Here is a 25,373-nt window from a genome sequence, read left to right as displayed (position 1 = left end):
GATGGACATTTAGGCTCTTTCCATAATTTGGCTATTGTTGAGAGTGCTGCTATAAACATTGGGGTACAGGTGCCCCTATGCATCAGCACTCCTGTATCCCTTGGATAAATGCCAGGCAGTGCTACTGCTGGGTCATAGGGTAGATCTATTTTTAATTTTTTGAGGAACCTCCACACTGTTTTCCAGAGTGGCTGCACCAATTTGCATTCCCACCAACAGTGCAAGAGGGTTCCCGTTTCTCCACATCCTCTCCAGCATCTATAGTCTCCTGATTTCTTCATTTTGGCCACTCTGACTGGCGTGAGGTGATATCTGAGTGTGGTTTTGATTTGTATTTCCCTGATGAGGAGCGACGTTGAGCATCTTTTCATGTGCCTGTTGGCCATCCGGATGTCTTCTTTAGAGAAGTGTCTATTCATGTGTTCTGCCCATTTCTTCACTGGATTATTTGTTTTTCGGGTGTGGAGTTTGGTGAGCTCTTTACAGATTTTGGATACTAGCTCTTTGTCCGATATGTCATTTGCAAATATCTTTTCCCATTCCGTTGGTTGCCTTTTAGTTTCGTTGGTTGTTTCCTTTGCTGTGCAGAAGCTTTTTATCTTCATGAGGTCCCAATAGTTCATTTTTGCTTCTAATTCCCTTGCCTTTGGGGATGTGCCAAGTAAGAGATTGCTACGGCTGAGGTCAGAGAGGTCTTTTCCTGTTTTCTCCTCTAGGGTTTTGATGGTTTCCTGTCTCACATTCAGGTCCTTTATCCATTTTGAGTTTATTTTTGTGAATGGTGTGAGAAAGTGGTCTAGTTTCAACCTTCTGCATGTTGCTGTCCAGTTCTCCCAGCACCATTTGTTAAAGAGACTGTCTTTTTTCCATTGGATGTTCTTTCCTGCTTTGTCAAAGATTAGTTGGCCATACATTTGTGGGTCTAGTTCTGGGGTTTCTATTCTATTCCATTGGTCTATGTGTCTGTTTTTGTGCCAATACCATGCTGTCTTGATGATTACAGCTTTGTAGTAGAGGCTAAAGTCTGGGAATGTGATGCCTCCTGCTTTGGTCTTCTTCAAAATTACTTTGGCTATTCGGGGCCTTTTGTGGTTCCATATGAATTTTAGCATTGCTTGTTCTAGCTTCGAGAAGAATGCTGGTGCAATTTTGATTGGGATTGCATTGAATGTGTAGATAGCTTTGGGTAGTATTGACATTTTGACAATATTTATTCTTCCAACCCATGAGCACGGAATGTTTTTCCATTTCTTTATATCTTCTTCAATTTCCTTCATAAGCTTTCTATAGTTTCCAGCACACAGATCTATTACATCTTTGGTTAGATTTATTCCTAGGTATTTTATGTTTCTTGGTGCAATTGTGAATGGGATCAGTTTCTTTATTTGTCTTTCTCCTGCTTCATTATTAGTGTATAAGAATGCAACTGATTTCTATACATTGATTTTGTATCCTGCAAGTTTGCTGAATTCATGGATCAGTTCTAGCAGACTTTTGGTGGAGTCTATTGGATTTTCCATGTATAATATCATGTCATCTGCAAAAAGTGAAAGCTTAATTTCATCTTTGCCGATTTTGATGCCTTTGATTTCTTTTTGTTGTCTGATTGCTGATGCTAGAACTTCCAACACTATGTTAAACAACAGCGGTGAGAGTGGACATCCCTGTCGTGTTCCTGCTCTCAGGGAAAAAGCTCTCAGTTTTTCCCCATTGAGGATGATGTTAGCTGTGGGCTTTTCATAAAAGGCTTTTATGATCTTTAAGTATGTTCCCTCTATCCCGACTTTCTCGAGGGTTTTTGTTAAGAAAGGTTGCTGAATTTTGTCAAAGGCCTTTTCTGCATCGATTGACAGGATCATATGGTTCTTATCTTTTCTTTTATTAATGTGATGTATCACGTTGATTGATTTGCGAATGTTGAACCAGCCCTGCATCCCAGGAATGAATCCCGCTTGATCATGGTGAATAATTCTTTTTACATGCTGTTGAATTCGATTTGCTAGTATCTTATTGAGAATTTTTGCATCCATATTCATCAGGGATATTGGCCTGTAGTTCTCTTTTTTTACTGGGTCTCTGTCTGGTTTAGGAATCAAAGTAATACTGGCTTCATAGAATGAGTCTGGAAGTTTTCCTTCCCTTTCTATTTCTTGGAATAGCTTGAGAAGGATAGGTATTATCTCTGCTTTAAACGTCTGGTAGAACTCCTCTGGGAAGCCATCTGGTCCTGGACTCTTATTTGTTGGGAGACTTTTGATAACCGATTCAATTTCTTGGCTGGTTATGGGTCTGTTCAAGCTTTCTATTTCCTCCTGATTGAGTGTTGGAAGTGTGTGGGTGTTTAGGAATTTGTCCATTTCTTCCAGGTTGTCCAGTTTGTTGGCACATAGTTTTTCATAGTATTCCCTGATAATTGCTTGTATTTCTGAGGGATTGGTTGTAATAATTCCATTTTCATTCATGATTTTATCTATTTGGGTCATCTCCCTTTTATTTTTGAGAAGCCTGGCTAGAGGTTTATCAATTTTGTTTATTTTTTCAAAAAACCAACTCTTTGTTTCGTTGATCTGCTCTATAGTTTTTTTAGATTCTATATTGTTTATTTCTGCTCTAATCTTTATTATTTCTCTTCTTCTGCTGGGTTTAGGTGGTCTTTGCTGTTCTGCTTCTATTTCCTTTAGATGTGCTGTTAGATTTTGTATTTGGGATTTTCCTTGTTTCTTGAGATAGGCCTGGACTGCAATGTATTTTCCTCTCAGGACTGCCTTTGCTGCATCCCAAAGCGTTCGGATTGTTGTATTTTCATTTTCGTTTGTTTCCATATATTTTGTAATTTCTTCTCTAATTGCCTGGGTGACCCATTCATTCTTTAGTATGGTGTTCTTTAACCTCCATGCTTTTGGAGGTTTTCCAGACTTTTTCCTGTGGTTGATTTCAAGCTTCATAGCATTGTGGTCTGAAAGTATGCATGGTATGATCTCAATTCTTGTATACTTATAAAAGGCTGTTTTGTGACCCAGAATGTGATCTATCTTGGAGAACGTTCCATGTGCACTCGAGAAGAAAGTATATTCTGTTGCTTTGGGATGCAGAGTTCTAAATATATCTGTCAAGTCCATCTGATCCAATGTATCATTCAGGGCCCTTGTTTCTTTATTGACCGTGTGTCTAGATGATCTATCCATTGCTGTGAGTGGGGTGTTAAAGTCCCCTGCAATTACCACGTTCTTATCAATAAGGTTGCTTATGTTTGTAATTGTTTTATATATTTGGGGGCTCCCGTATTCGGCACATAGACATTTATAATTGTTAGTTCTTCTTGATGGATAGACCCTGTAATTATTAAATAATGCCCTTCTTCATCTCTTGTTACAGCCTTTAATTTAAAGTCTAGTTTGCCTGATATAAGTATGGCTACTCCAGCTCTCTTTTGACTTCCAGTAGCATGATAAATAGTTCCTCATCCCCTCACTTTCAGTCTGAAGGTGTCCTCAGGTCTAAGATGAGTCTCTTGTAGACAGCAAATAGATGGGTCTTGTTTTTTTATCCATTCTGATACCCTATGTCTTTTGGTTGGCGCATTTAGTCCATTTACGTTCAGTGTTATTATAGAAAGATATGGGTTTAGAGTCATTGTGATGTCTGTATGTTCTATGCTTGTAGCGATGTCTCTGGTACTTTGTCTCACAGGATCCCCCTTAGGATCTCTTGTAGGCCTGGTTTCGTGGTGATGAATTCCTTCAGTTTTTGTTTGTTTGGGAAGACCTTTATCTCTCCTTCTATTCTAAATGACAGACTTGCTGGATAAAGGATTCTCGGCTGCATATTTTTTTCTGTTCATCACATTGAAGATTTCCTGCCATTCCTTTCTGGCCTGCCAAGTTTCAGTAGAGAGATCCATCACGAGTCTTATTGGTCTCCCTTTATATGTTAGAGCACGTTTATCTCTAGCTGCTTTCAGAATTTTGTCTTTATCCTTGTATTTTGCCAGTTTCACTATGATATGTCGTGCAGACGATCGATTCAAGTTACATCTGAAGGGAGTTCTCTGTGCCTCTTGGATTTCAATGCCTTTTTCCTTCCCCAGATCAGGGAAGTTCTCAGCTATTATTTCTTCAAGTACACATTCAGCACCTTTCCCTCTCTCTTCCTCCTGTGGAATACCAATTATGCGTAGATTATTTCTCTTTAGTGCATCACTTAGTTCTCTAACTTTCCCCTATACTCCTGGATTTTTTTATCTCTCTTTTTCTCAGCTTCCTCTTTTTCCATAATTTTATCTTCTAGTTCACCTATTCTCTCCTCTGCCTCTTCAATCCGAGCTGTGGTTGTCTCCATTTTATTTTGCAGCTCATTGATAGCATTTTTTAGCTCCTCCTGGCTGTTCCTTAGTCCCTTGATCTCTGTAGCAATAGATTCTCTGCTGCCCTCTATACGGTTTTCAAGCCCAGCAATTAATTTTATGACTATTATTCTAAATTCACTTTCTGTTATATTGTTTAAATCCTTTTTGATCAGTTCGTTAGCTGTCATTATTTCCTGGAGATTCTTTTGAGGGGAATTCTTCGTTTCGTCATTTTGGATAGTCCCTGGAGTGGTGCAGAACTGCAGGGCACTCCCCCTGTGCTGTCTTGAATAACTTGGGTTGGTGGGTGGGGCCGCAGTCAGATCTGATGTCTGCCCCCAGCCCACTGCTGGGGCCACAGTCAAACTGGTGTGTACCTTCTCTTCCCCTCTCCTAAGAGCAGGATTCACTGTGGGGTGGCATGGCCCATCTGGGCTACTTGCACACTGCCAGGCTTGTGGTGCTGGGGATCTGGCATATTAGCTGGGGTGGATCGGCAAGGTGCACAGGGGCAGGAGGGGCAGGCTCAGCTCGCTTTTCCTTTGGAGATCCACTTCGGGAGGGGCCCTGTGGCACTAGGAGGGAGTCAGACCCGGAGGGATGGATCCGCAGAAGCACAGCGTTGGGTGTTTGCGCGGTGCAAGCAAGTTACCTGGCAGGAACTGGTTCCCTTTGGGATTTTGGCTGGGGGATGGGTGAGGGAGATGATGCTGGCGAGCGCCTTTGTTCCCCGCCAAGCTGAGCTCTGTCGCTGTCTGGGGCTCAACAACTCTCCCTCCGGTTGTCCTCCAGCCCTCCCGCTCTCCGAGCAGAGCTGTTAACTTATAACCTTCCAGATGTTAAGTCCCTCTTGCTGTCTGAACACACTCCATCCGGCCCCTCTGCTTTTGCCAGCCAGACTCAGGGGCTCTGCTTTGCCAGTGGACTGCCCCTCTGCCCCGGCTCCCTCCCGCCAGTCCGTGTCGCGCGCACCGCCTCTCCGCCATTCCTACCCTCTTCCGTGGGCTTCTCGTCTACGCTTGGCTCCGGAGAACCTGTTCTGCTAGTCTTCTGGTGGTTTTCTGGGTTATTTAGGCAGGTGTGGGTGGAATCTAAGTGATCGGCAGAACACAGTGACCCCAGCGTCCTCCTCCACCGCCATCTTCCTCTGGAACCATTTTTATTTTAAAGCCAAGAGCCTTAGTTGGTTAAGCGTCCAACTTTGGCTGAGGTCATGATCTCATGGTTCATGAGTTCGAGACCTGTGTCGCACTCTCTGCTGTCAGTACAGAGCCTGCTTTGAATCCTCTGTCCCCCTCTCTCTCTGCCCCTCCTGGTTCTCTCTCTCTCTCAAAAATAAATAAATGTTTTTTTTAAAAACGCTTTAAAACCAAGAGGCTTGGAAGTCATTTAGGCCAACACCATCATTTTATAGATGAAATAATGAGGTCCAAAAAAATACATCAGTCAGGATGCCTTTGGTTGCAAGTTACAGAAAACAGAGACTCAATTTGGCATAAACAATAAGGAAGTACACTCTCCTACATAATATGAAGTCCAGACACGGCATCCCATCCCTGCTTTTCTCGGCAACACTGGGGTCACGCCACCTTCCACGTGTTAGCGTCAACTTCAGGTTGTCAGCAGAATGCCTCGACAGTTTCAGGACTTACATCAGAGTCCTAGGAGTTGGGGGAGGAGTGGGAGGAGGAGGGGAAAGCATGTCTCTTTCTTGAGTCTCTTATCAGAAGCAAAGAAACCTGACCGAGAAGCCCTAAGAAGACTTTCTCTCTTGCCACCTCCCCATTTCTCAGCAAGGGAAATGGGGTTCTAAGACTGGTTTGGCCTAAGCCTTGGACTAAGCTTGAGATAGAATGAGTGCCGAGGAGTCAAGGGTAAATAAATTGTCCGTAATCACAACATAACTTTCAGATCTAAGAGATTCTTACGTTTGTCCTGCGACACGTGTCAGAAATTTGATTTCTTCCTGCTCATTAATGATGGATTCGCCTCTTCTCTTTCCTCGCAAACTTCTCTGGGCTGCTCACTTGATCTTTTTGCAGTTATTTTAGGCTTCTGTGGAGGCAGCACAGGGTAATGGCAAGCACTGACTTCAGAGCTGGACTGCTGGGGTTCCAATATGGTCCCCACCACTTCTAACTGTGTGTGTCACCCTAGGATGTTCCTCATCTGTAAAAGGGGATGGTAGTAGAACCCACCTCCAGAGAGGCTGTGAGAATTAGACAGTCGCTACATATAAAGGGATCAGAACAATGCCTGTTACCCAGGAAGTCCCATATAAGTGTGTGCTATTAATATTCAACGGCATCTACTGCTTCTGCTAGCCTATAGCCCTTTCCCCTTCTTTCGATAAATGTTTCCATTTTCCTTCGAAGAACGACCCCTTCCACCGTGCCACATACAATGTTGGCATAATTCTCAGCCAGTGTGAACTGCTCCCAGTCCCGCGCTGAGCAAGGGGTGGGCACAAGGTCCAAGGGAGGTCAATCTCACCTTTTCCCTTGGAATCTGAATCTTAAACAGAATGACTCATGACAAAACAGTTAAAGGTCAGTCTCTCTGATGTCAAGGCACTGAAGAGGCTTTTTCCAAGTTCTAGACCCCCTGGAACTCTTTTTCTGCTCAAATTAGCCAAAATGGATTATATTCTTAGTGTAACTGCTATGTTGAATGAATAGGACTCTCCAAATTAAATCATCAAGTAACTTGATTTTTGTTTCTGTCTCTTTAAATCTACTCGTGAGCCTAGCTCCTCTCTGGCCCCTGCATAGGCAGCCCAGATGTCAAGACTGTGGCTCTGAAGCCAAACATTCTGGGCTCAAAATTCTAGCTCCACCTCCTGCTAATGATGTTACTCAAGGTCTCTTTGCCTCTGTTTCCTTACCTGTAAAATGGGGAAATAACAACACCGACCTCACTAGGTTATTATAAAAGCTAAATGACTTCCCAAAATACCCAGAAGTGCACTTGGCGCATGGTAAGTCCTGGAAAATATTAATGCTGATGGCACTGGTGGTCCGCTGACACTGTCTGCCTTCCTCACAGCCACATCAGGCCCTGACCGTTGTCGTTCCTGAACCTATGCTCACGTTAGCCCTTCTCTTTCTCTAAATTCTTCAAGACATAATTAAGTCAAACTAAACCACTTCCACAAGGTCCACATGGATCTACAAAGACCGTGTGGAACCAATACTTGGTAGTATTTACAATCTGTAACAGACATCTGAGTCTTGAGTTCACATAATTTCTATTGTTTTTTTTTTTTTAATTGAACCTGTGTGTAAAAATGACTACCCCAACGGGGCGCCTGGGTGGCTCAGTTGGTTGAGCGTCCGACTTCAGCTCAGGTCACGATCTCGCGGTCCGCGAGTTCGAGCCCCGCGTGGGGCTCTGGGCTGATGGCTTGGAGCCTGGAGCCTGCTTCCGATTCTGTGTCTCCCTCTCTCTCTGCCCCTCCCCCGTTCATGCTGTCTCTCTCTGTCTCAAAAATAAATAAACGTTAAAAAAAAAAAATTTAAAAAAAAAAAATGACTACCCCAACAAGGAACGTATCCCCTAAAGGCAAGGATGATATTTTATGTTATTTTATGTTATTCCTATTACTTACTTCAGACAAGGCTCAAAGTAAGTTCTTAATGAGCAACTTTTGAATAGGCCCTATGACCAGCTAAAAATATTTCCAATCACAATTTCTTCTGGATTTATATAGCTGCAAGCCCACAGGCTTACGTGTTAGTATATGCACTGCCAAAGCAGGCATGTGGCCTATGTTTTTTAAGTATACAAAAAGGCAGGGTATAGAACTTTCTGTTTTTTCCCACACTGGCCTATACACACCAGGCATCCAATAAATGTTATTAATTATCTAAAAAAAAAAAAAAAAAGCTGAAAACTTCAGGAGCTGAAAATTAATTCCAGATATGATAGGAAATTCCAAATGCATCTGTTACTGTTAAGATTTCAAACAATAATGCACAAGATCCTCTTTTTTAAAAAAATTAAAAACAGAGAAATAAGGGAAACAGATTCGCAGACACTTTTTCACCTTCTAGTACCTTTTTTTTCTCTCATAGGAATTATTGAAGGTCAAAGTAGAGGAGGTAAAACTACTGTTATCCTTTGATTGTCATGTTTCTAGAGAAATGTTTTTTTTTTGTTTTTGAAACGCTGCATAACATAAAGTACACCATCTTCTGTTACTGATTTCTCCCAGCATGTGAAAAACATACACAGGAGTAGAAACTTCTGTCATTGATGTCCGAGAGCATATTGTTGACATGCATAAACATGGCGCCGTTTCACAGCTTTGTGGGCTATTATCGAGTCATGTGAAAAAGTCCACTGGGAAAAAGAAATTGAGTAAGGCTGGACTCATTTCCAAGTGAAACTGTCTGTGGAATGGAGATGTACAAATTGATTCACTGAACCTATCCTCAGAACAAACTTCAGTTATATCCAAATGACACCTCTGTAAATGATACCTCCATAGTTTTTGCCTTAGTGCTGTTTAATGGATGTGGTTATTTCAAGGTTAGAGGAAAAAATGCTTTTTTCTCAACGCTATCCGCTATGAGTTTTTCAACCAGTCCAATTCTTCATTGTTTCCTTCCTACAAAAACAGTTGGTCTCGGCGAAAAAGAAAGGGGAAGAGAGAGAAGGATGAGGGAAAACAAACAAACAAACGAACGCACGAACAACAATCCCTGTTTATCTTACTTGGGTTGTGCAAGACAGCCTGGTGCAATCATACTCTGAGTCTTCTCTTCATTCTGGAGTGCCGTAAGCTCTGCCATGTTAACCATCACATCGTTGGTGTGGCCCGGGAGCTGGGGAAGCACTGAAATGATCTTCTCTACCAAGTTGTCTCCATGATGTCCAGTTGCTCCTGTTTAAGCAGACAACAAAATATAAACTCACAAAAATCTAAACTCACAAAACGGAGAACATAAACTCACAAAACTCAAAAAAAGCTGGATTAATGCTCTATAATGGCCCTTCCATCAAGAATAACACACACACACACACACGCGCGCGCACACGCACACGCACACATATATATACACACATACATATATATGCTTTCTGTCACATAAATCACAAGCCTAGCATTTTGCCCTCCATAAGACTAATCAAGCTCACAATTACCTAGTCAACCCATGCCTTGTGTTTTGGACTTAAGGCTCCATGAGGGCAGGCACTGTGTCTTCTCTGGCTACTACTATATTCCTAGCAGCTAGCACAGTGCCGATATACAGTAGGTATCAATAGGTATTTAATATATAAATAAATAATCAGCATATATTCAACCAAGAAAATAGTGTCATTGGATGATACTATTGTAAGATTTTAGAGCCAAACTTTATGTTACTGATGAAAACTTCACATCGCAGAGGGCTTAGAGACCTGACCAAGAATAGCAAATCTCCCCTCTGCCAGAACCTTATCTGCATAACGGCCACTCTTTATCTAGTTCACCCTGTACCCAGCATGTCTAGCAGGCAACTTGGCAGCTAGCAGGCTCTCGCTAAATATTTCTTAGATCACGGGAAAACTAAATGAATGAATGATAACAGTTTGTAATGATACAAGCATTTGTAAAGTGCTTTCTGCGTACAACACACGGTTCTAGGTACTTCACATCCATTAACTCTTTCAGTAACAAACAACGGAGGACCTCAAATTGAAATTCAAGACTAATGAGACAGTGTAATATTTTTTCCATGAAACCAAGTTATCTTTCCAAAAGCCATCATTCATTGGGTGACCTCCTTCCAACAACGGGTAGGACTTGGCAAGTCTTGTTTTGATCCCACCCGTTCTAAATCAGTCAACTTCTTGTTTCCTAATGTCTCTCTGTCTCTACCTCTATCTGTTCTTCTTCCCACATTGCATTAATTGGACAGAACTAGGGAGAAAACAACAAATCAAGAATCCAAGGAATCCTCGTCACCATTACCACCATCTTCATCACAATAGCTAATATTTACTGAGAGCCTGTGATGAACCAGGTATTAGGTTTCATACCGTACATTTATTATCCACTTAATTCTTACAATAACTCTAATAGATGGGTATTATGCTCATGTACAGAGTAGAAGATTTAGCTTAAGTAACTGGCTCAGGAATATGTAACTTGCAAGATACAGAGCAAGAATTCAAACTCAAGAGGCAGAAACCACCAAAACCACACTATTAACAACAAAAACAACAACAAAAACAGGTCCATAAAAATGACTTAAGACAGAGCCAACATGAGTGCTTCTAAGGTGACTTCTAATGGTAAAGAGGAAAGAGGTCTCGTACCATCTGTAGAATATTCATTTATTAGGCTTAGAAGGAACCATATCTTATTTATGCCATCTAGGTTTATGGTTGTCCCCTTAGCACTCAGACTTACAAGCTGCTCACTTAATTCTTGCTGAGGGCCGCCTGGGTGACTCAGTCGGTTAAGCGTCCAACTTTGGCTCAGGTCATGATCTCACAGTTCATGGGTTCAAGCCCCACATCGGGTTCTGTGCTGACAACTCAGAGCCTGGAGCCTGCTTCAGATTCAGGGTCTCCCTCTCTGTCTGCCCCTCCCACACTCACACTCTGTCTCTCTCTAAAAAAAAAATGAATAAACATTAAAAAAATTTTTTTTTAATAATAAATTCTTGCTGAATGAATGCCTAGTGAGTATAAATGTCCTGAGATCCAAATGGGGGTCAGAGGTCATTAAGTGAATTATATCTTTAAGTCTGGAATGGAGATACTAGGATTACCTCATAGCATCATGAATTTCTCTCTCCACTAGTTCCCTCATCACTCACTAAAAATTTTCAAAAATATCCACTCATCATTAAAATAGTATTTCTTTGAACTTGGTGCCCCAAATCTGAACCCTGCACCAAGCTATTCTTATTTTTCAACTGCTATTTGTTGACACATGGCACGCACAAGTGGTATACATATGCTGCCATTCTTCCCCAATTTCTTAAGCCTCTACAGTCTGGCTGCTTCTCACTCCTCCCCTATGCCAAACTCAGGAGTCTTTGTTAAGTTTTACATTAAACCCTCTACAAATTGTTAACTAATCCATCCCTCTTGAAACTCTCCAAATATGAGAAGTCACAATAAAACATACTTATTTTTCCTCAAGTTTTAAACCTGATAGTTATTTCTACAGAGGCAAAGTATCATTCATACGCTTAAAATATTATGTCTTAACATCTTAAACATTCAAAGGAGGGAGGGATGCCTGGGTGGCTCAATGAGTTAAGCATCTGACTCTTGATTTTGGCTCAGGGCATGAACTCATGGTTTGGTTTGTGAGATCAGGTCCCAAATTGGGCCTGGGATGATAACACCTAGACTGCTTGGGATTCTCTCTCTCCCTTTCTCTCTGCCTCTTCCCCACTTGTATGCTCGCTCTCTCTCTCTCTCTCTCTCAAAATAAATAGATAAAACATTTAAAAATAAGAAAAAGTAAAGGAATAGAATAGAATTTTTTTTACAATTATGGTATATATATTGAAGCAGTTCTCAAATTATGATTTTTATTTTCTTCTAATTATAGCCTCTAAACTTCCCATGGTGAATATACATTCCTATTGTAAAAAGAATAAAAAATATGTTGTTACACACACACACACACACACACGCACTCACATCCCAACATTTTAACAAGGGTTATCTTTGGATAGTAGGATATTTTGGTTGATATAAACTCTACCTAAATATCATTTTTTCCTAATATTTTCTAGAAGGAGCACATGAGACTTACCTAACCGGAAAAATAATTTACATTCTATCAGTTACTGTTTCTACTATTATATCAGAGAATTAATAAAATGTTAAATTTACACAGACATAATCACTCAGCTTCTTAGATTTAGTCAAAAGGATATGTATATCTAGCATACTTGATAATGACAGATAAAGCACGTATGGGCTTTCAAGCAATTGTCCTGCTCTTCTGAATACAATTTCTTCCATCTCTGGCTTCAGTTCTCTGGTTCAAGATTCATTTTTTACATTTAACTAGTGCTATTTATATGACCCAAAAAAGACTAAGAATTCAGGGCCTCTCAATGTCACAATAACTTCAGATTCTTCTTTTATGAAATGAATAAAATGGAAAGACTTGTATCACAGTTAAATTTTCAGAGAACTTAATTTTTCCTTTATTACAGAAATTAAAAAATATTATTTGAAAAGCTGAAGAATGGAAACCAACCAGAACCCAGTTATTTTGGCCAACGGCAATGTGGTCTAGTATAGCCACAGAGTGTTTTATTTCCCAATGCCATCTTTTCCAGGGTGTGTGTAGGAAAAAGAAATTGGAGGCATGGGTTCTAGTGGTCCAACAGTCCACTAGTTCCCTATGTAATCTGAGGCAACTTCCATAAATGTGGTACTATCTTACCAAGCTATAAACTCAGAGTTGGTCCAACTGACACCTAAATATCTTCAAACCTCAAGACTTGAAATCCTATGTTAAGTCAATTGCTTCAAGGGCTAAACTCGTTTAGGTAACAGCACCAGAAAAATACCAATCCTGCATTATTCTGTGGATCATATGTGAATGTATATGCTAGTATCATTATCATAAGGCAGGTAACATCTTCACTCGCCTCTACTCAAACAGAATACAGTGAGAAGCAAGAATTTAGACGTCCTCATTTACACTGTATGTTAATGATACTGGAATTAAAATAAAATATATATACGTATACATATACATATACACATACACATACATATACGAGCCCTCACAAGAGCTTAGTCACACTGTACTGAGGCTAAAAAGATAGAAATGCAACAATAGCATTTTCTAACATACTCACAAACAGAATATTTTGAGGTTGTGCATATTGTCCCTTTGGGTTGAGATAGAGTTACTGGACGCTTTGAATTAGTATATTCAAAGACTCACTTCCTTGCTGATTGCCCATCATTCCTTCTCAAGAATCCGTGACTCTCTTTCATTATTTTGAGATGTTTCAGTATTTTATTATAGTTCTGTCTTGTAAGAACAATATATGTATTACTCCTAACGTTCCCTTCTACGTAGAAGGACAACAATTCGCGTAAGACTCCCAAAACTGCTTTACGTCCTTTAGTCAATCACTTTTCCCCTGGACTCTCTGGTTCTGTTCTACTTGCTACTCCTAGGATAGGCTCTGCCCTTGGGAAGAAGGAAAAAGACTCGCTCTGGTTCAGTCCTGCTGTTGTGTGGTAAACCTTTCAATTCTGGGATTCAGTATTAGGAAGTCACTTGTCCATAGACATAAGAAGCCGCATTCCTTAATGTTTACTGTATCCATAATAAAACAAGTATTTTCACCTCCACCTGGCAACTTCTTATCCCATATTCAGTTGACACAATCTGGATGGGGAAAGCGGTGTTAGGTTATCAGATCTCAAATACTACTATTACAAGTATTACTGGTTTTTAACTGTTTTTTAACACTACCTATGGCTGTCTCACATCAGTCGAATCGAGTACAAAGGGTGTGTATTAGATACTGCATACCCGTCAAAAGCCCACTCAAGGATTCCATACTATCAGGTAGGATTTTAGAGGGGAAGGGGCTGGGGGTAGGATAATCATAAGGCAGTATATATACAAGTTTATTCAATAAATACCTTTCCCCACACAGAAATCTTGGATAAGAGAATCACATAACATTCATTATACTGCCCCTAACTTGAATCCTCTCCTACCTTCCCTATCGCAGTGAATGGATTCTGCAACTGCCCAGGCTAGAAAACTTGGCATATCTTCTCTTAATCCTCTCCATTATATCAGCCACCACGCTGATAATTCTCTCATTTAAATACTTAACGACTCCTTTCCTCATTCTTTCCATTATTGACTCAGTTTAAAGTCACATCATTTCTCACCTAGATGTTATAATGGTCTTCTGATAAATTTCCAAAATGTCTTGATTGTGGGTGTTGGTTTCACGACTGTCTGTTGTTGACAAAACTACACACTAAAACTGATGAATATTACTATACGTAAACTATGCTTTAATAAACTGGACTAGAAAAAAAGCAAGCAAAACAACAGCAACAAAAAACCCACCCCATCAGAGTCTGACTCACCTCTCAGTTCCCACTTTGGAATCAATAGATCCATCCCCGACACTGTCCACCAGAAAACTCATTCAACAGGAAATGTGTGCCTGTGCTTTGCCTGCCTAAAAATTTCTTACGACTCCTCACTGAGCCTTAAATTTAAGGCTTTTGGAAAATGGCCCTAACCTCCTTCCTCATTATCCCCATCACCCTTTCTCATCTTTTACCACTCCTTCATTCATCCCAACCTTCATGCACCTTAAGCCCTAATAAAAAATGATCTAAAAAGGATTCCCAGAACAACCTATGCCCCTTCTTATATCTTTGCACATGTGGGGAGCTTTTAAAAGAATTCTGATTCTAGCCTGCCCACCAGACCCATTTTTATTTTTTTTTAATATGAAATTTATTGTCAAATTGGTTTCCATACAACACCCAGGGCTCATCCCAACAGGTGCCCTCCTCAATGCCCATCACCCACTTTCCCCTCCCTCCCACCCCCCATCAACCCTCAGTTTATTCTGTTTTTAAGAGTCTCTTAGGAAGACCCATTTTTAAAAATCAGACTTTCTGGGGTGGTTCGAAGGTGAAACCAGATTGAGAACCACTGACCTAGAAATGGTGACCCCTTAAAGGAGAATTTTGTACCTAAACCTTATGAAGGCACATGTCATTCACTCTAACTTGCTGAGCTTTGGGCATTTTCATTTGGTTCTCGGTCTCTCATGGACAATAGCTTTGACTGATCTTTCCATTAGCACTTCTCAAACTTTACTGCACTTTCAAATCACCTAAAGATCCTGTTAAAATACAGATTCTGATTCATAAGTGTGGGGTGAGGCCTGAGATTCTGCATATTTAATTAGCTTCAGTTAAGCTAAGGCTTTAAGTCCCCAGGACATACTGAGTAGTGAGGCTTTATGTCACTATCACCTAGCACAGAAGCTGCACATAAAAATTGCTCAACAAGCATTTATGAAATGAATAGGTATCATCCATACCATTCTTTACACTTTGCTAAGTGACCAAAATTGTAGCGATGTGGCAGAATCATCATAGAAATCTCACTTATTCTGCTTTTTTTTTTTTAATGTTTATTTATTTTTGAGAGAGAGACAGAGACAGAGTGCAAGAAGGGGAGGAGCAGAGAGAGAGGGAGACACAGAATCCAAAGCAGGCTCCAGGCTCCAAGCTGTGAGAACGGAGCCCAATGCGGGGCTCGAACTCAGGAACCGTGAGATCATGACCTGAGCCAAAGTCGGACGCTTAACTGACTGAGCCACCCAGGCGCCCCTCACTTATTCTGCTTTTTGTTTTTTTCTCTAGGTATGACAGAATGCAGCTCCTGACAAATGGCTAGCTCTTACCAACTCTCATGTCCTTTAGTAGCAGGTGAGAGGTCAGGTAAGAGAATTCTTCTGGGTTACATGTGTGACAACTCATTCTTGTATTCATGTTCTTAGCCTTAGGGAGAAAACACATATTTGAAGTAATAAAACTTAAGTCATTTTAAATGCATATCATTAATTATTAAAAGTAAGAAACATTTTCCACTGCCCAATATATACCAGGCACTGTTTTAGGAGATAGATGTGTTAACTTATTTTACCCTCTCAATGACCCTCTGAGTGGGTATCTTCATTTTACAGATCAGGAAACTGAGACCTAGAAGTTGGGCACTTGCCCAAGGACCTACGACTAGGAAGAGGCAGAGCTAAGACCACCCTACCTAACCACTCATGCCTATTATGCAACCTAGGGAGCAGTAGCAGCAGCCTTATATTGAGGCTCTACCTCAATCCCCTCACTCCTTCCGTTTATGATCCCGTATGACATAAGTCTGATCACGTCACATCGTAGTTCGAAACTCCCCAATTCTCCTATCATACTTTGGCTTTTACACTAAGTGCTTACTCTGCCCTACGGTGCATTCCTTCTGCCGATCTCTCCAACTTCATCTCCTACCACAAGCCCTCCGTGTTTGCAGGACAAGCTGAAGGGATCCACACTGACCTCCTACTGTTCTTCAAACATGTCAAACATATTCCCACCTCAGATACTTTGCACCTGCCAGTGGGTCTTTATGTTCTACAACAAGACAGCCACACAGCTTGCTTCTCCTCTTCTTTCCATCTCTGCTCAAATGTCACATCCTCAGAAAGGCCTTCTCCAGCTATGCTATGCAAAATGGAAATCCTATCACTTTTTAATCTTACCCACTATATTAGTTATATATTGAATGAATGAATGAATGAATGATTTCATATCCTTCCAACAGCACTTCAAGGTCACCATTTTACCCTGTTCACAAATGAGAAAACCCTCAAAGGTCAATGAAGAGCAAACAGCAACTAAGCCACTTAAGCCAGAACTTGCAGTTATTATACTGAGGTGCTTTTAACACCAGCAACATCATCAGTCTTCTAAGTCTTCTCAATCATACCTCACACTTGTGTTTTATTTTAAACTGTATCCTCTGAACTCTAAAATATTCACCGATTATTTTGTATTTTGTGGGAAATCAGATTGGGGGAAGAAAGAATAAATCGCTTTTCTGAACACGATGGCAGGATCGGAGCCCAACAACTGTGTTTAGTCTCTGAAGCTGCTAGCTGGATACCCTCTCAGCAGCATCTCTACTACCTAGCACTAGAGTTTCCAAACTTTTCTCTGTAGTAACGTATATGAGATGGGTTATGAGCACAGGCTCTGCAGTTAACTGTCAAGGTTCAAATCCTGACTGCCACTTACTAACTGTGTGATCTTGGGCAAGTTACATAACTCCTCAATTTCTCTGTGTCCTCATTTGCAAAGTGGGGATAATTATAATACCTCAAACAACTATTGTGAAAATCAAAGGAGCTGAGATATGCAGAGTGGTGAGAAAAGTAATATGCTCTCAAATGTTAGCTGTTAACAGTCTCAAATTTCAATACTTTAACAAATAATATATACATCTTTTTTTTTAATTTTTTTTTAACGTTTATTTATTTTTGAGACAGAGAGAGACAGAGCATGAACAGGGGAGGGGCAGAGAGAGAGGGAGACACAGAATCTGAAACAGGCTCCAGGCTCTGAGCTGTCAGCACAGAGCCCAACGCGGGGCTCGAACTCACGGACCGCGAGATCGTGACCTGAGCCGAAGTCAGCCGCTTAACCGACTGAGCCACCCAGGCGCCCCAATAATATATACATCTTAAAACAAATATAAATGCATCAATGTATCATAATCCCAGGAATAAGAGCTACCCTTTGGATTAGAAGTAAATCTTTAATCGAATGGATGTATTTTAAAAGTTTACATGAAACTAAAATTTGGAAGAATTGAACCAGGAGAGGAAATGTAAATCCCAGATTTACTGCCACCTCCTGTCTTTCGATTTTGAACTTGAAGATTATCAGCAAAGCACTCTAGTCAGTCTTAAGAGCCACAAAAGAATGGAAAGGTAACAGACTCAAACCTTTTAGGGATTCATAAATCACATCCACCTTTTTAATTCTCCATTGAAACAAACTGGAAGCCAGAACAGTCCATAGAATGTTGTACTTAGATGCCCTGTGCAAACATGTCTGACACACTCTGCAGGGACCCAAGCTTCTGGGTGGTCTAGACATGGCAAAAGTAAGCCAAAATCATAGCAAACAGACATCAGCAGCCATTTGCTTCTCAAATAATTACAACAAATTTTCTGTATTTCTACTGCATTTCAGTGTTTGTACAGTGGAGAGTTTATTAACTGCTTCAGGAGAGTAAGGAAATTGTCTATCTTGTTTATCACTGTTTCCCTATACCTGGAAAAATAACTGGCACGTAGTAGGCCTTCAATAAATGTTTATACCAACTATTAGGCAAATTAGTATTACTCTCCACAAAGGTGATGACAAGAGATGAGAAAGAAATTTATCTGTACTGTAAGCAAGATGTTAAGAATGACAGATATTTATGAATTATTGGAGGTTATTTTTGGTAGTGCTAATTTATTCTAAGAAGGTATATAAGCATATAAATTTTCTAATGGTAAATTGTCAAGGATGTTATCCAAAATATTAAACAACTAATAAAAAATTAATACATGTACATGAAAATTAACACCTAAATCAAACCCTGAAAAATGTATTTCCTTTTGATCCCTATATTAAAACTGCTGTCAAGTAATTTATATTGAAACTCAAAGTATTCAACTCATTCCAACAATTTCCAATCATCTTTTGATTTTTAGAAATTGTTGGTATCATCTTTTAAAAAAGAATGTTTTTAATGTTCACTTATTTTTGAGACAGAGAGAGAGCGTGAGTGGGGTAGGGGCAGAGAGAGGGAGACATGGAATCCGAAGCAGGCTCCAGGCCCTGAGCTGTCAGCACAGAACCCAACGTGGGGCTTGAACTCATCAAACTGCGAGATCATGACCTGAGCCAAAGTCAGACACCTAACCGACTGAGCCACCCAGGTGTCCCTGGTGTAATCTTTTATATGCTGCAGATATTACTGGATAAACAAAGCACCAATCTAAGTCACAATCTGATGTAAGAATCCACACCAAACTCTTGTAATAGCTTCTCCATTAAATGTATTGTCATGACTCCCAGGTCCTTATTCTTGTTACATCCCAGACAGATCAGGAAAAAATTTGAGCATGGTGATCAGGTATGTTCCTGGACACCATAGAGACCGGACCAATGACAGAGAGCACCCATGCTAACAATAATGCCACCAATACCATCCACCTACCACCCCATTCAGTTTGGGACCACCTTGGAGGAGGGCAAGTGTTGCATTCCCACAGCCATCACTGCCACCACCCCTCGCTGTCTCAGTACCCTCAGCAGCTCTGGGGGACCAGCTGTCTCCACACCAACACTCCAACACTCTCCTAGGTCATATCACTCTTCTCTACTGGGCAACAGTAGTGGGGGACTTGCAGTCCCAAAAAGTAGAGGATTTCTCTCTACTCACTAGTACAGAATTTTAATGTTTAAAAAACAGGTTTGACAACACAGCTACGTACCAACTGAAAATCAGTCTGGAATATTTCCAACAGGAGGTCATAAGAGTATGTTGAAACATCTTTGATACAAATGAATCATTAATCTGTTCATCTGGAAGACAATTTGAGTGATTATTGAAAAGGTATCCATTAAAAAGACTAATTTGGGGGAGCCTGGGTGGCTCAGTCGGTTAAGCGTCCGACTTTGGCTCAGGTCATCATCTCGCGGTCTGTGAGTTCGAGCCTCGCATCAGGCTCTGTGCTGACAGCTCAGAGCCTGGAGCCTGCTTCGGATTCTGTGTCTCCCCCTGTCTCTCTGCCCCTCCCCCACTCATGCACGGTCTCTCTTTCTCTGTCAAAAATAAATAAACATTTAAAAAAATTAAAAATAAAAATAAAAAGACGTTAATTTATAAATTACTAGGACCACAAGAACAAACTAATCCCAATTAGGGTTACAGAGTAGCTAGAAAAAGGTGGTCAGGGAAGCCTTGCCTGAGAAGCAGAAATCTGAGCAGAGATTCCAAAAAGTCAACAAGAAAGCCACGTAGATACGTGAAGGAAGAACATTCCAAGCTGAGCTGCAGAAGAACTAACTTCAAAGGCCCTGAGGCTGGGACATACTTGGCACGTTGAGGGATGGCCAGGTAGCCAGTGAGGTGGGAGACTAATGTGTGAAGGGAGATCAATGAGAGATGAGGTAGGAGAGGTATGCGCAGGCAGGTCTTGTAATGGCCTTGAAAACAATGGTAAAGAATTTGGATTTGACAGGGGGTGTGATGGAAGGCTGTGGGAAGATGGTCAGCAAGCAAATGGCATGTCAGATTTCCATATTCATGAGGATTACACAAGAAACTGTATTATCCGTGTATCTTTTGTATGTCTTAATATTTTTTTACATTTTTAACTCTCTGCATCCTCTACTCCACTGTGTCAAATGCTGCTTTGAGAGGGAGTAAAATGAATCCTGATAATTGAACATTGGATTTGGCAATATGGAGGCCATTAGTGATCTTGATGGAGATTTGAAATTGCTGGGAAGTACTGCGGGGGGGGGGGGGGGGGGAGCAATTAGAGGGGAAGGAGCCTAACTGAAGGGGACTCAAGGGAAAATTGGAGCAGATGATTGTAGAGACAGCAAGTACAGACAACTCTTTCAAGTTTGCTGTAAAATGGAGCAAGAAATAAAACAAGTTGGAGGACCATGAGGGGCTGAGAAAAAAGATGCTACATTCTGTTTGTACGTTGACTGGAAAAATCCAGTAGAAAAGATTTTTTTTAAATGATGATCTAGGAGGGGCGCCTGGGTGGCGCAGTCGGTTAAGCGTCCGACTTCAGCCAGGTCACGATCTCCCGGTCTGTGAGTTCGAGCCCCGCGTCAGGCTCTGGGCTGATGGCTCGGAGCCTGGAGCCTGTTTCCAATTCTGTGTCTCCCTCTCTCTCTGCCCCTCCCCCGTTCATGCTCTCTCTCTGTCCCAAAAATAAATAAAAAACGTTGAAAAAAATTAAAAAAAAAAAATGATGATCTAGGAATAGGGGAGGGTACGTAACAGAGGTAAATCTTTGAGAGAAGTTGACCGGAAAAATCCAGTAGAAAAGAGTTTTTTTAATGATGATCTAGGAATAGGGGAGGGTATGTAACAGAGGTAAATCTTTGAGAGAAGTGAAAAGGGAAAGGACCTAGTCTGCAAAGGTGAAGAAGATGTCATTAGATAGCAGCAGAGACAGTACCTCTCTTTTTAATACAAAGAAAGAAAAATATGTGGGTGCAGATGTACCACATTTGGTGATGGGAATGCATGGAAGTTTTCTGATGGCTTATATTTTCAAGAATCATATACAAGAAAGAGATGCCTAAGACTTAACAGAACTGTTGCTATGATGCTGGACAGCCAGGACACTAAAGTTTGCCTAACTGAAGTCAGAACGGTGGGGGAGGGGCACAAAACTATGTGACAGTTCATTGTGAAACAATCTGTCCTATTTGGGGCGTAAGGAAATAGAAGTATAAACAGTATACACCACACACTCAAAAATTCAACAAGCATAAACTCCTCAGGTGCTTTTTAATCCTTTTAAGAGTTCTGGGCGGTTACAGTTATACTTAAATCACACTGACAGACCAGACACCTGTTTTTTCTGGTCACATAATTAAGCTGACATCTCAGTATTCTCATTTAGCTACTTTCTATTTTATGATCTGAAAATTAATCTTACAAGGTCAAAGACTCAAATATAGCTATTGTGGTTTTTACAACTTCATTCCACTGTTTTTCTGATCTACTCAGAAGAATGCTTGCCAAGGTCAGTTTCCTGATCATTCTCCCTGAATTTGGGTGTGGCCAGACTATACTACTAGTAACATTACATCTACCTAATTAGAGAATCATAAAGTTGACCTTTGAAAATATGCACATGTCACTATCAGAAAGCGTTTTCTCTTCATCCTATTTTAAGGGTTACATTTGTTCTCTACACATATAAATGATTGATACATTATTAAAATTTGAGATGACCTACCAAATCTTCAATAGAATGAGAGCTAAGAATCAATCAATGAACATTTGAAAATATTTTCTACAATTGTGGTTGGTCTCAACTGTATTTAATCTCAAGATATTCAATTAAATACAATTGCATTTAATCTCAAGATATTCAATTAAATACAATTGCATTTAATCTCAAGATATTTAAGTGTTTATTACCACTCATTTAAAGAGACCTAAAACTAAACTGTATGTGATAATTTCATGTATTGTACAGTTTCCCTTGCACTGGTTCATCTGTCAACATCTCTCCCACAAATTAGAGCCGTCTTATGAAGCATTACTGTGAATACTGGCATCTGCACATTTCTAAAAAGTTCCCAGGTGTACAGTTCTCCTCCATGTCAGCATAATTCCATGTCCCCAGTATCTTTAGCTAGATGTAGTTGCGTTTAACAAAGCAGTGCATGTTAAAGATGTATTTACCCGTTACAGCGTTTAACAAATTGACTACTGTAATTGCTAATTTGCTTGTGTGTATTCCCCTCTAGATGACAAACTCTGTGGGATCAGGAGCTGTACCCATCTAGTTGATCTTTGTATCCTCAACTTGACATATAGTAAGAGGTCAATAAAGCATATACTGAATCAGTGAAAGTCCCAAAACTTTGGAGAGTGGTTAGGAAGACCCACAGCAACCCCACTTACCCGTGAGATCCAGAGTTCTGTCCACAAAGACCACTGATGCCCTGCCTGTGGCAGTCTTCCTCCTGTTCTTGGCAGGGGCATAATTAGCCAGATCTGCAGCGATGATCCGACTGAGGGAACCTACGGCAAAACACTCCTCCCGCACCCCGAAATGCTCACACAGAGAACTGAGGCCTGACACCAGGCACCTGATCTGCAGAAACAGCTCAGGGGTCAGGGCCGTGGCATCCACCTCACTCAGGCTTCCTAGTCTCCTCTTGTCCGGTCGGGCACTGTTAAGGAGATGTACATCCTGGGGGAGCAGTGGAAAAAGGGAAGCAAAGGCTGGAGTCAAGGCAAGGTGGGGAGCCACAGGGGCGAGCAACAACGGGACGTGCAGCACCTCGGCGGTGTAGTTCATATTGCCCATCCACTCACACAGCTTCTCCTCCAGTTGCTCGAACACCGGCTGCTGCCCTTCCAGCTCGGCCGCTGCAGCCGCCGGCACGTGATTAGCGGTGAGGTGGACAGCGTGGTTCACGGCTGTGACCACCACACAGTACTGGAAGTGACTGCGACAGATGATATCCCGTAGGGTCTCCACGGTCCGGCCTTTCAGCAGGGAGCTCAACACAAACACCGCCTTAGGCTGCTTGGCTCCACCACCAACTGCGGCGGGCTCGAACTCCCGCAGGTGACACTCAGGACCTCCCACCGCCTCCAGAAGCCGCGTGGATCCGCAGCCCCAGTGCAGGCTCTCGGCGCAGGCGGCGTCCAGGTAGACCAAAGCCCGTTTCACTTTGGCCAGCACCTGCTCCCAGCCTTGCTGGGTAAAGGACAGCACGCCCGGGGCGCTCATGGTTGGGGGCTCGCAGACTCTGGGCGCTCGAGTGCAGGAACTTCTTTCAGAACTCACAGCTTCCGGGAATTGGGCTCCTGAAGGCTTTGACAGTCAATACAGTACACGTGGTGCTGCCTCTGACTTGTCCAGTGTCCGCGCACATTGATGACGTATTGGAGCGTGATTGGCTGGCGCGGAGAACTTGCGGAAGGACGGTGGGGGCTGGGGAGAAGAGGGCAGGGCTGTGTGGCTCCTGGGTGATTCGGAAGGGCTGGGCCTCACTAAACTTTTCTTCTCCTCTCTCTCTGGGCTCAGGTTACCTTTCCCTGCGTCTTGAGAAATCTCTGGGATAATAAAAGCGAATCCGAAATTTGGCATTTTCCTTGGATCCTCTACACGTCTCTAAAAGCAGGTTTGCTCATCTAAACTCAGAGCCGCCAATAGACGATGAAAACAACCAAGTGATGTGTAATTTTTGTAGTTAATAGATTGCTGTCACATACATTATAGCGCTCAAGCCTCATAAGAAACCTACTGGTCTCGTTTTCACTTTCTCCATCTTTCCCTCATTTCATTGGCACTAAATCTGGATTTGCTTCAAAAATCCTAGAATCCAGCCCCTTCAGCCCATCCATCCTTGGCGTCACCGGTTTAATCCACCGTCAGCACTCAACTGGACACTAGCGATGATCCCCCATCATTTCCCAGTTTTATATCTCTTTTCCCTCCAATTCAGTTTTCTTCCTAATGAACTAAGCTGGTCCTACCAAGTCCGGCCCAGTTGCCTATGGGATACAGCCCGACTCCTTGTAATGGCACAAATCCTTCATGATTTCTCAATTTCTCCCCTGCTAATCCCTGCCTACAACAGTATATGCATGCACAATTAAGTCAATAGATTGAGCCCAGAATGTTACACAAGTTCAGTTCAATTCAATCACTATTTGTTAAGCACTTACTAGGTATAATCACTGACCTAGGCAACAAAGGCACAATGGTTAATGAAATAAATTCCTTGATCCATGAAGAATTTTCACCTCTGCTGAGTATTTGCCATATCATGACGTAACTTTTAACAATCTTGTTTTCCTACAACATTATACACTTAAAGGCCTGGTATATCCAACACTAGAAAATAACATGTATTTAATAAATGTTGATTAAATGATCAATAAATGTTCAATCATATCCACATAATAAATGATATAGTCAATGAACTTTTAATGGACATGTACAATATTTGAGACACTGTGTTAAGCATTGATCGTGTAAATAGAAATAAGGCACAGCCTTGCCTTCAAAAGAATCTGAAATAAAAAGACCCCCACATGTAAAGAAAGCAAATGCAATACAGTTACAGAAGCAATTTTTTTTTAATGGATAAGAGTTACAAAGGAGGAAAAATAATTTTGATTGCATTAAGGAAAAAAGGAAGTGGTCAGAAGAACTTGCATATAAGACATGAGTTTTGAGTTGTCTTCAAAGAAAACCAGGTGTTCACCAGGTGGACAGGATAGGGAGGAGCATTCCTGGCAGTCCCAAGCAGAGGCTGCATGGGCAAAGGTATAGAGACATGAAACCATACAACACATTCTCTGGAAATACACACAGTTTTGTATAGCTGGAGTGTATTGTATGAAGAGAGGCCCAAGCTGAAACAGGAGCTAGGAACTAGAAAAAAGGGACAAGATCAGAGTGAGTCTTACTTTTGATTCTAAATAGTAGCAGCCAATTGAGTACAGTTAAAGTGTTGTTAGGAGTGGATATAATTTGTTCACATCTGGAGTTTTAGGGGGGAAAGAATTCTAAATGGAAAACAGTTTGAGTGATAAGATTTAGGACAGGGAGATTATTTAGAAAACAGTCACTGCAGGTGATGGGTATTGAGGAGGGCACCTGTTGGGATGAGCACTGGGTGTTGTATGGAAAACAATTTGACAATAAATTTCATATTAAAAAAAAAAGAA

At 41.3% G+C, this 25,373-nt stretch overlaps 1 protein-coding gene across 3 annotated transcripts in view; it reads right to left on the bottom strand.

Annotated features, from left to right (window-relative positions):
- The window catches only part of SCFD2 (sec1 family domain containing 2), a 405,099-nt gene extending 381,530 nt beyond the window's left edge, over window positions 1–23,569 (bottom strand). The window contains exons 1-2 of one of the 3 annotated variants that reach the window (XM_058722604.1): window positions 22,587–23,569; window positions 9,062–9,230 (exon numbers count right to left, since the gene is read on the bottom strand). In XM_058722604.1, the coding sequence (XP_058578587.1) occupies window positions 9,062–9,230; window positions 22,587–23,424 (1,007 nt within the window). In that variant the 5' untranslated portion in view covers window positions 23,425–23,569. The remainder of the gene's footprint in view (window positions 1–9,061; window positions 9,231–22,586) is intronic. The other 2 variants (XM_058722603.1, XM_058722602.1) reach the window with 2 other exon arrangements.
- Between the last annotated feature and the right edge of the window lie 1,804 nt (window positions 23,570–25,373).

Source organism: Neofelis nebulosa, chromosome 3, assembly GCF_028018385.1.
Source record: "Neofelis nebulosa isolate mNeoNeb1 chromosome 3, mNeoNeb1.pri, whole genome shotgun sequence".
In the NCBI taxonomy this organism is placed as follows: domain Eukaryota; kingdom Metazoa; phylum Chordata; class Mammalia; order Carnivora; family Felidae; genus Neofelis; species Neofelis nebulosa.
Note: the sequence above shows the minus strand (reverse complement) of the source record. Positions and strands in the feature narration are given on the sequence as shown.